We start from the raw sequence: 12,017 nt of genomic DNA, 5'->3' as shown, positions 1-12,017 counted from the left end.
GCACTTAGCTTACTGTTATCTATCATCAACATCGTCACCAAGAAAAGGCTCAGAAATTACCAATTCCAGCCATGAATGAAGTGAGAGCATCTTCTCATTCACATATTAGAATGGATTAGTGTAATCCTGCACAATTTAGAAAGTGTAGAACTCCTGAGATATGAGATTGGGCAGCTTAAGAGACAGAAAGGAAACAGGAATTAAGAAGTTAAAAGTTCTAGTCAGAGAATATAGGCTTTTGATAACACGGATGTAAAAATGAGAATTAAAATCAAACTTTACTACTTTAAAACACTGCTAAAGGCTGAGGCTCCTTCCAAGAGTCCTTACTGCCAATGCAGTATTGCAACAGGGAGAAAAAAAAAGGAATTGTCTCTAAGGCAATCATCACTCCTATAAGAATTTTCCAATAAGCTTAATATTATCAACATAATAGTTTGATTAATGTTTAAAGTAAACATAAAATTAGGGGAAGCACAATTTAGTTCTGTAAACTAAATCATCATATCTAAAAGATTTATGACAAAGGTCTTGAGAGGTTTGGGGAAAAAAGGAACTGCTCTGTTACAGATGAAGACAGACAACAAAAAATGAGGATAAATGAGCAAATATCTGGATGGTAAAGTAGAAACACTAGCTCTAGGAACAGTCTTATTTAAGTTATAAGTTACAAAAAAGACATACATAATGGGAAACTGTCAAGTTCACTGGTGATGCTAAGCAATTCTGGATGCTTAAATAAGGCCAAGCTGATGGCAAAAAAAAAAAAAAAAAAAAAAAAAAAAAAACCCCAACACAGGAAGAGCTGAGAGTGGGCAGAAAACTGGCGGATTTATTTCTATACTAGCAAGGGTAAGAAAATCTGCCTATAGAAAAACAATCTAAAACATATTGAAAGACCTGGTCCAAGTTATCTGATACAGGGCAAGGAAGGATCTTTAAAAATCCCCGTACATGGTTCCAAAGTTGTTGGTCTTAAAATATTGCTTCTTGACCCAAAGTAACAAAGTATCAGATAAAAACCAGAAGGACATTTTAAGTAAAACTCAAATCATTTATGATGGATCCATGCATAAACATATATTGTTCTGGTTACTAGATCTAAAGTAAAGTATATTATGGTTGGAGAAGGTCTAGACAAAGACAATTTAAATAAAACCAAAAAATGTAGATGTAGGTGACTTCAGGAAAGAGGACTATTAGTAAGAAAAGTAGAAGGAAAGAGAATTAGAATAGATCACTATGCTTTCAGTATAGTAATGAGCACATGATTAAGGTCTGTAAAATTCTAAAAATATTAAAATAACTTGAAGTCTGAGGAAAATTAAGTGTAGGACAAACAAGACTCTCTTCACACATTCACTAGAGCCTATTCTATCATAAAACTTAATACAAATTTAGACATGAGAGTATACTATCCTATTTTATACAGAAAGAAAATATTCACAAATCAGAATTGGGTAGACTTGATAACTTTTTAAGGGCCCTTATGATTCAAATTCTATCATTCTAGGAATTGTAAACATTGAATGTTAAGCTTATAAGCATAACTGCATATGACATGGGCTAACAATGGTTTCATTTAATTCAATTCTGTTTCTAAGTTCAAAGAAAAGGTTTGGTAGCTTTAAGAATAGGCAAGAAGCCAAGTTGGGGAAAACAAGCCTACTAAATAGTTGACACTATCACTCCTATATAAAGTAAAACAATTTGAATCAAATATAACTAAACATCATAGCCAAGCTTTTCAGCGCTAAGGAGGGTGGGTAAAGTATGACTGCCAAAGAAAATTTTTTTTCTGATTGTGATTGAAATCAAAACACCAAAATGAATCCTACTAGAGGCATTATCTGATTTTATTATCACTACCCAACTCCATACTACTACTTAATTCTTAGGATACATAGTTAAAGAAATGCTAATATAAAGGGGGAAGAGGTTAGGAGAAATACCAAAAAACAGGCAGCTTTCAGTTTCAGGGATTAAAGAACCATACTCAGGTGATGTCTTAGAAATGATACCTAACCTGGGTGTAAGGCCATGTAGATTCTACCGCCGACAAAACCTAACCAGAAGTACTAACTCCCTTTCATCTTTGCTTCCCAGTTTCCGAGCAATCTTTGTCCAGTCTGAGCCTCACATTTTCTACTTTTTTAGTCCCATACATCACCACCCAAGTCTTTGAATCCAGTAACTTTACAGGTTTAAAAAGTAAATTGCTGCAGTGCTCAAACTGCTGGTTACTATGTAATTCTTAAGTCTTTGGGGATCACTGAGAGTTCTAAAATCTTCTAATATGGAGTTCTGTCAGTCTTCTTAGATGATAAGAATCCTTAATCCTTTAACCAGGTGGCTCCTTTTTATATATTTCAGGTAGCACAAACACAATTGGTATTTATGAGGAGACAATATAAACAAGTTTGGACTGTATATAGTTTTGGTTCCCAATTCAGAGAAATAAAAAGGAATATAAGTTAGGGTAACAGAAGAACAAAAAGAAGAGGTGAATTTGGCCACTTTGAACATAATAGGACTTTTCCATGAAATTAAGACAAAGAAATGGTAATTTCTTAATTCTAAAAATGGAGATTTAAAATTTACTTATTATTTCAATGAAGTTGAAGGATAATACAAGTATATATTGGTTAGTTTTAAAGCTTATTAATTTCTTACTTCCTGGCATAACACAACTGTTTTGTAAAACAGATATAATGAATTACCAATAAAACTAAGAATTGCCCACTAAGTCGATTTTCCACTGAACCCAAAATATATTCATTTTAATGACTTCTACTCTTACCTTCCTTCATCTCTTCAGAACTATATGCTCCTTGGACAGTGCTCTCTCTCAACCAAATGGGTCTCTCTTTGGCAGATTTCCCCTCCAGTGAGGCTCGATGATCTTCTTGGTCATCCATGTTAATGACAACATTCTGAGTGTATAGGTCCTCATAGGAGGGACCTTTGGTGGCCCATGCTTCCCGGTGGTGCCCACCTGGCAGGCCAGCAGCTCCTGCAGTAGTTGCTGCCCGGTCCTTGCTATAAAAAAGATGAGAAGAGGGCAAGAAGAAAAAGTAAAGTCTTGGTGTTGGAAAAGAAGCACAACTGGGGAGGTGGTTACTGAAGAAATAAATGCTATCTAGCAATCATATACACACGCTTTAGCAATTCTGAGAAATCGCTTATAACACAGGGTATCATATTTGTATTTAAGTTCCTCAAACACTGGGTCCACTGGCACGTATATAAATGAATGAGGTTTCATAATTTAAGATGTCTCAATAAATCTACTTAAGAGGGGAGAATAATAAAGGTGACATAATCCACTTAAAGACAATAGCTGGCAAAAATCTCTCAGTCACACCTTTCAAGAGTATTCTGTTTAAAAACAAAAAAACCCCAAACAAACAAAACACGTTACCTTTTTAAAAACCTCTCTCATCTCAACCAAAGGATTCAGAGTGGTTCTGTGTGCTTTTTTCTCTTTGTGTGCTGAGAAGCTAAAAAAGTATTCTACAAAACCAGGCCTCAACTTAGAATTAATGTTTCCCTCCTGCTATTCACCAAATAAGGTACATCATTATGCATAATTAATCTCTTTTATACTGAGTTGTATCGTCCCATTTCTGTACCTACACTGACCCTGGTATCTATCCCCAACCATTATTTCCACCCTGCAGTAACCATGATCTATTTTTCAGTCTATTTTGCTTTGCTTTATATCTCTACCACCCATGATCTACTTGCCTGTTCCAGGCCTGATCATTCCTTATCTTTCCCTAGTTACTTATGTTTCCTCATCTCTGTTAGTTAAGTCAGGTTTTCAGTCTTTTGGCAGTTCTGTGTCTTATCTGCTTGTTTCACTTTCAATCTGTTCTTCATTCTTTTTTTTTAAGATTTTATTATTTATTTAAGAGAGAAGACAGTGCACTAGAAAGAGAGAGAGAGAGAGAGCAAGCACAAGTGGGGGCGGGGAGCAGTCTCTGGCTGAGCAGGAAGCCCACCATGCCGCTCCATCCCAGAACCTGGATTCATACCCTGAGCTGAAGGCCTTGTCTTTCTGTGCCTGCTTCTGATGTGTTTTCTACATGAACTTCTATGTATAACTCTCCCTTGATCTCTATGTTTTATCCCATAAACTATCTCCATGTTTCATGAACTATCTGCTTACTTAGTGCCCGCTCTTGATACCTTTTGTTATATTCCCTTAAGTGTCTACTAACTCTCTTGGCCCATTTCTTTACTTCTCTTCCATTTTTCTCTGAATCTCTTCCATGGATCCTAGACTATCTTCTGCGTGGAGACCTGTCTCATTGTGCCTAATGAATAAATGCTCATTTGGCTTTATGCCCTGTCCAACTCCACTCTCTCAGAAACCATTCACTATTTTCCCTTTTCTTTGGTCCTACTTCATCTCTGCTTACTCCATTGCTCTTCATTTCTTCCTGGGCCCACTGTATCTACTTGAGTTTTTGGTCTCATGCTTGGTTGAGGTTTCTCTGAGGTACATCTCTGTCCATGTATCTGACGGGCCCATTACATCTCTCCCTGAGAATACTGTGTCTGGTCATCCTCTGGCAGTAATCATGGGCTTATCCTATCTCTCCTGTTCTTCCTCTGGATATTTACAAGCCCACTCTCTCACTTCTATTATTAACAAAAAAAAAAAAAAAAAAAAAAAAAAAAAGTGCTCTTTCCAGTCATCCAAACCACAATGATCCATGCCTCTAGTGGTACTAGAGCTGCTCTGTAAACCATTCTTTCCCATAGCTTTTGTATCATGTCAACTCCTGCCTCTAGCAGTACCCAGGGCTGCTTTGTAAACCATTCTGTCACATAGCTTTTGTACCAGTTATTTATTCTCCCATTCTGAGTCTAGGCCTACTAGGCATCTCTCCATATCCCATCTATCTATTTGCACATTATATTTTAAAAGTCTTATGTTACAGATGCAAATAACTGGTTTCTCTCTACCTCTTCTTTCTTTCTACAATCATCTAATGTTACTTTTTGCCCTATTACTGTGTCTGTCTCAATTTAATCCCTATCTGTTCCTAGTCACTTTCTGTGTCTATCCTGTTCCATGTTATCTTCTAAAAGGCTGTGTCACTGCCTTCACTAGAATCTTACTGTTTGCTTTGGTATAAGTTAGCTTTTTGAATTCAGATCTCCCCTGAGCATTCACTTTTCTTTCTCTTCCTTTCTCTCTCAACCTGATCTGTGTTTGTTTCTGTGCTCAGTCAACATTCTGACCCTCTCCTTTCTTACCCAGTTTCCCTGACTCCTTTTCAGGTCTCTTCCATCCTCAGTCAGCATCCTTATCTTGCTGCATTGAGCCTGTCTGCCCCAAATGTGTCTCCCTGAGCTAGCCTTATGCCTTTTCTGTCTCTCTACACCCACTCAATGTTTCTCTAGCTCTGACCTGGCAAACTACATCTGTCCTTATCTTTCTCTCCTTCATCCAGACTCTTAAATGATTTCCTCACTCTTTCTGAAGCTACTGTTTTTCTCTCTATATAACCTAGAACACACAGTTTTCACCTATGCTCTATCTTTAGCATTAAATCTGAAAACTATCTTCTGAAGGTCAACAAGTATTCAGTACTTGAGTAGAGAACAAGAAGAGTAAAGAAAAAGAACAGGACATCTAAAATAAATGTTAACATGGGATTACTTTTAAAAGTCTTTGTTTTCAGTACTCCATTATGGAAACTCAAGACCAGTTTTACTCCAGTTTGAAGCAGGAGGGATTTCACCCCAAGTCAAACAAAAAAAAGTTTTTTTAAGATTTGTTTACTTATTTTAGATGGGGGAGGGGAGAAGGAAAAGGAAACAGAGAATCCCAAGCAGACTCCCCACTGAGCACAGAGGTGGACACAGGGCTCGATCCCATTACCCCAAGATCACCACCTGAGCTGAAATCAAGAGTTAGATGCTCAACTGACTGACCACCCAGATGCCCCTGCAAAAATCTTTAAATTTGGAAGAACTTTTTAAAAATATAATCCAGATATCAACCCTCAACTCTATGGTCAAATAATCTTTGACAAAGCAGGAAAAAATATCCAGTGGGGGGAAAAAAAACAGTCTCTTCAATAAATGGTATTGAGAAAATTGGACAGCTATGTATTAAAGAATGAAATTCAACCATTCCCTTACACCATACACAAAGATAAACTCGAAATGGATGAAAAACCTCAACATGAGCCAGGAATCTATCAAAATCCTAGAAGAGAACATAGGCAGTAACTTCTTCGATATCGGCCCCAGCAACTTCTTTCAAGACATGTCTCCAAAGGAAAAAGAAACAAAAGCAAAAATGAACTTGTGGGACTTCATCAAGATCAAAAGCTTCTGCATAGCAAAGGAAACAGTCAACAAAACAAAGAGGCAACCCACAGGATGGGAGAAGATATTCGCAAATGACACTACAGACAAACAGCTAATATCCAAGATCCATAAAGAACTCCTCAAACTCAACACCCAAAAAACATATAATCATGACAAAAAATGGGCAGAAGACACAAACAGACTCTTCACCAAAGTGTATATCTTCATCAAAGAAGATATACAAATGGCTAACAACCCATGAAAAGATGTTCATCATCATTAGCCACCAGGGAAAGTCAAATCAAAACCACACTGAGATACCACATTATACAAATGGCAAAAATTAATAGGAGAGGAAACAACAAGTGTTGGAGAGGTTGTGGAGAAAGGGGAACCCTCTTACACTGTTGGTGGGAATGCAAGTTGGTGTAGCCCCTTTGGAAAACACTGTGGAGATTCCTCAAAAAATTAAAAATAGAGCTACCCTATGTTCCTGCAATTGCACTACCGGGTATTTACCCCAACGATACAGATGTAGTGAAAAGAAGGGCCATCTGTACCCCAATGTTCATAGCAGCAATGGCCACAATCGCCAAACTGTGGAAAGAGCCAAGGTGCCCTTCAACAGACGAATAAAGAAGATATGGTCCATATATACAATGGACTATTACATAGCCATCAGAAAGGATGAATACCCAACTTTGTATCAACATGGACGGGACTGGAGGAGATTATGCTGAGTGAAATAAGTTAAGCAGAGAAAGTCAATTATCATATGGTTTCACTTACATGTGGAGCATAAGGAATAACATGTAGGACATTAGGAGAAGGAAAGGAAAAGTGAACCGGGGGAAATTAGAGGGGGAGACAAAGCATGAGAGACTGTGGACTCTCAGAAATAAACTGAGGGTTTGGGAGAGAAGTGGGGTGGGAGATGGGTGAGCCTGGTTGTGGCTATGAAGGAGGGCACGTTTTGCATGGAGCACTGGGTGTGGTGCATAAACAATGAATCTTGGAACTGAAAAAATAAAAAAATAAAATTAAAAATAAATAAGTAAAAATAAATAAAAGGTACTTTTAACTATGGACAGTTGAGTGTACAGATTTTATTTCTACCTTTACAACAGTTACAGACAAATCTAATAGCAAATGTGACACTAAAGATAATCAAGATGAGAGACAGGTTCACTCCTTCTGCATATTTAAATTTCTTCTATGGAAAGAATGTACACATTCTACTTAAAGATGACAAAAGTGACAATTCAGTTTTGAATTTTTTTACATTATTTAAGAAATTTTAGAAATTTTAAGACCTATAACTCACTCAGGGGTGAGGGAGGAATATTTCAAAACTAAAATTTTAAAGATCTTTAAGGTGAGTGTTAGGTAAGAGATGACAAAAAAGGAGAGATTGCTGACAAAAAAAACTCTATTTAAGAGAGAGAGACTTTTTAAATATCACCAATGGGTTGACTTGCTGAAAGGCTGGAACTGTCTATCAGCTCTTGAGTTAAGACTACAGAGTTCTACAGAGGCAGCCTCTGGTTTCTAATCTAGGGATAAACTAGAATTTAATTAGTTACAGATCAGTAACCCAAGTAACAATGAAGCCACTTGTTTCTTTTTTTAATCAATTAATTACTATCATCTCTGAGCTCTCATGCCATCCTATTTGATGTTTCTCTTCTTATACCGGGAGCAAGACAGCTATTATACAACTGTTATGCTCCGAAGCAGATCCTACAGTGCAGAAAGGCTAAATCAATACCATTTCCAGGATGTCATATCCAAGCAGTGGAGCTTGTCAAATGCTTGGTGAGGCCATCTCAGCCAAGGTAACACCTTCTAACCCAGTTCCAATAGTCCTTCTCCTGACCACATGAAAGCAACTGGACTTACTTCTGGCTGGCTGCTCCAGCTACTCCATTCTAGCTCTCTTGCCTGCCTCCATTTCTCCCTTTCTTCCCTAGTGACCAACCTGTCAGCCTTTCCTGATCAGTCTGTTTCCTCTGTTTCCTGATTCTTCTTAATCCCTGGAGTAACCATCATTCCTAATGAGAAACCAGGTGACTAGATACAGAGCTACTATCATGCCTCCAGCATTGCTGTACCACCAAGACTTGTCTCTGGCATGGAGTGAGGGATATTTTTATAAATACAGTTCCTTGAATGGGAGATGAACTGTGTAAGGAGGAGAATATTAGAGATGGGATGTCAGTGGTGTGCTGAATGAATGCTACTGTAATGGGAAAGCATCTTTATAAGCAGAAAAATCACTATATTTAGAGGAAGAAACACAAGAATGATTCACAGATACTATTACATTGTGTAGAAAACAATCAGAGAATGTTGAAGCATATTTCAACATGAAATGACCCACAGGCTTGGAAAATTATATGTTTTTGTAAAATCAATTTCCTCATAGGCTTCTATGTCAGGGTTATGGTATTACTTAAGCCAACAGAAAGAGATATAAAAAATACTTCTTGATAAGAAACCAAATGACCAGTACAAAAATTAGAAGGTATCTGTGATGTGGATGATATTAGTTGCCTACCAATTGTGGTTTCTTTCTTTGTTTGCTTATTGATCTTATTCAAATACCAATGGCTATTTGCTGCAAAGGACTCAGGGATCTTCTCCAGCCCTAAGAGGTAAACCCTCACTAATCTAAGCAGCGACCATGTGATCTCACTTCCTTTGCCAGATGCTGGTTTAGAAATAAACATATGCAGCAATTCTGGCTGGTGAGACAATGGGGGATAGAGTAGGATGAAGGTTGTCCTCTGGGAAAGCCTTCTTCAATCTTAAAAGATGACAACAGGAAGAAGCAGTTCCCTTTTCTACATTTGGACATTTTCTTCTACTTGCAGAAAAAAAGACAAAGCCATCAGAGGCTAGCCCCTCTTGTGGTCCCAAGAGGAAAACCAATAGCTGAGTTCATCAGAGCATAAACATGGAACAAATTTAGATCCTTGAGTATGTAACTGAGCTGTGAAATTACTTCTGAACTATACTACCTCAGCATTTCTGGTGATAGCAGGCAGGTTTTTCTTACTGTTTAAGCCACCTCTGGTTTGGTTTTCTGTTATCACAGATAAAGGCATCCTAACTAATCCATGACACTAGGCTAGAAAATTCTTAACAACTTATATAGACATAAAACTTTCTATACAATTGGATGGTTCTTAACCATCCAAAAGAAACTCAAGTTGCTCAGGACTGACCAGAATTGGCTTTTCTATAACATCAGTACCACAGCATATACAATACTGAGAGTGCTCCTGAAAACCATACAGTTACAACACCGGGTTCTATGGAAAGGTATAAACTATAAGCCTCCATGTGGCACCAGAAAAGGGGCAGAGTAGAACACTCCCTAACCCAATTCACATTTATGTTTTGCAAAAAAGAATATAAACAACTTTCTATGGCACATCAAAAGCAAGGTTACCTTTGTAATTCAAACTTTAAAGCACACTAATAAAAACAGGGAGCCACAGTAAAAAGTATTAACCCATATGTAATACCTACTATACTTTACTTTCAAAGAAGTTGCACTGAAAACTAAGACAAGAAATGTACAGTTAAAGCTTCAAAGTAAAGAAAAAAAGAGAGAGAGAGAGAGCACACAAATGCTTTATTCCTCAAAGAACTTCGTCCTTCAGGACTTGGCTAGGAAAATTCAAATATCCCCAAGAGGCACTTCCAGTTTAGGATTAGCTAACAATTGGCTGATTTGCAGTGGGTCCAAGCAGACTGAGTTCTTAAATAGTCAAACTTGACTCTTTAAAGATTTTTGCCCAAGGCCCACACCATTCTGCTTTCAGTACAAACAAATTTCATCACAGGCACAAGTTAATAAGACAAATGTGGTAAAACTGAGAAACTCTGTAACATCCGCTTTTAATGTCGTGGGTATCTTATTTACTCACTACTGCTCTCAAAAGTACTGGGAGTTAAAACAAGGGCCAGCTTAAAAGTGTTCTTGGTGAGAGCACAGGTCAACACTAACCTTTGTTTCAAAGCTGGTATTTCTGTGGGTTCTGGCTCAAGTATCTCATAGGCCAAGTTCACATCCTCTGTTTCCCGAAGCAAAGCATAAATGGGCTCAATTTGTTCATTAAATCTTGCCAAAAGTGTGCGTGCATCTTTTTTGGGCATTGCTGATTCATCTTCTTCTACCTCTGTATGGCAAAAAGTACAGCGGAAAGTTCCTACAGAGGAAACAAAAGTCTCAGGTCAGGCAAGAGAAATTCTCAAGACTAGTTTTTAACCAGAGTTGTATCTCTATCCTCCTCTAACATGTTATTATTGAAACTTTCAAATGCAGAAAAGTTCAAAGAATTTTACAGTGAACATCAATGTGCCCGCCAATGAGATTCTACAATCAATATTTATCACCTACCTGGCCACCTATCACTTTTAATGCATTTCAAGGTAATTTCACTTCTACCTGCAGCACAGCAAAGTTTTTCATCATATTTATACTTAAATACACTTAAAACCAAATTTTTTACAACTTGCCACTGAAACCTGTACCCTTCTCCAGCTGCCTTGCTTTTTGTACATTACAAATTGGGGCCTGCATTATAAGGAAAGCCAAACAATACCTAGAGCCAAGTCCCTAGGCATCCTGTACATTGTCACAAGGCTGTTTTCTCAAACTTATTAACCATTTATACCTAAACATACTTAACCAATCCATTTCCAAAGTTAAAGTTCAAGAAGTCTTTATTGTTCTTACTTTTATATCCCTCACACTCAACTCGTAACTAAATTGTAGTAATTCCTTAGAAACATCTGAGGTTTTTCACATCTACCGTTCTTTCACTAATCCAGGCCACCATTACTTAGCCTGAAACAGCTGCCTAAATCTGATCTTTGAACCCCTAGGTTCTCCCTCTCCAATTCCAGTTTCCTATGCCACCACTTTTGTCCTCTCATCCCCCCACTCCTAAGTCTGTCTGGTAGCTGAATTTAATTTTTTCTTTAAGATTTTATTTATTCATTTGACAGAGAGAGAGAGCAAGAGAGCACACACAGCAGGGAGAGTAGCAGGCAGAGGGAGAGGGAGAAGTAAGCTTCCTGCTGAACAGGGAGCTCAACATGGGGCTCGATCCCAGGACCCTGGGATCACGACCTGAGCCAAAGGCAGATGCTTAACCAACTGAGCCACCCAGGCACCTCTGGTGGCTGAATTTCTTAAGTCAACAACATTAAATCTAAATTTCTCATCCTAATACTCTATAATTTGGCCCAAAAACATCATAACCCAACCACAGTCCTTTACCTGTCAAGTAAATTCAAATACTTGAAAGATAATATCCTAGATATTATATTTATTTTATTTGTATAGTGCTTTCTGTTTATAAAATACTTCCATGTATACTTTTTGATCCTTATACCAAACCTATAAAGCGGCATCAGAATTGAGGCTCTAAGGAGTTTTGTGACTGGTCCAAAGTCACAGAGCCAATAAAAGAAGTTATAGGAGCTATTGTGTATTTTGTACTTACTAAGTTATCACCAACCCTCGGAAGTTGGTATAAATACAGAGGTCCTAAGGGGATAAGTAAATTGCTTAAGATGATATAACTACTAATTGTTGGTAGGGAGGAGTCAAACCCAAACTCACACTCTTAAACATTACTTAATAGTCCATACCAGTAGCCCCACTTGGATTT

At 37.7% G+C, this 12,017-nt stretch overlaps 1 protein-coding gene across 6 annotated transcripts in view; it reads right to left on the bottom strand.

Moving 5' to 3' along the window:
• Positions 1-12,017, bottom strand: part of GTF2E1 (general transcription factor IIE subunit 1) — a 43,692-nt gene that overhangs the window by 11,002 nt on the left and 20,673 nt on the right. For all 6 annotated transcript variants that reach the window (XM_047726153.1, XM_047726160.1, XM_047726126.1 and 3 more), the window contains 2 exons: positions 10,346-10,547; positions 2,801-3,039 (listed from right to left, as the gene is read on the bottom strand). In XM_047726153.1, coding sequence (XP_047582109.1) covers positions 2,801-3,039; positions 10,346-10,547 — 441 coding nt within the window. The remainder of the gene's footprint in view (positions 1-2,800; positions 3,040-10,345; positions 10,548-12,017) is intronic.

This window comes from Lutra lutra, chromosome 1, assembly GCF_902655055.1.
Source record: "Lutra lutra chromosome 1, mLutLut1.2, whole genome shotgun sequence".
In the NCBI taxonomy this organism is placed as follows: Eukaryota; Metazoa; Chordata; class Mammalia; order Carnivora; family Mustelidae; genus Lutra; species Lutra lutra.
The sequence above is the reverse complement of the archived record's forward strand: the minus strand, read 5'-3'. Positions and strand labels throughout refer to the sequence as shown.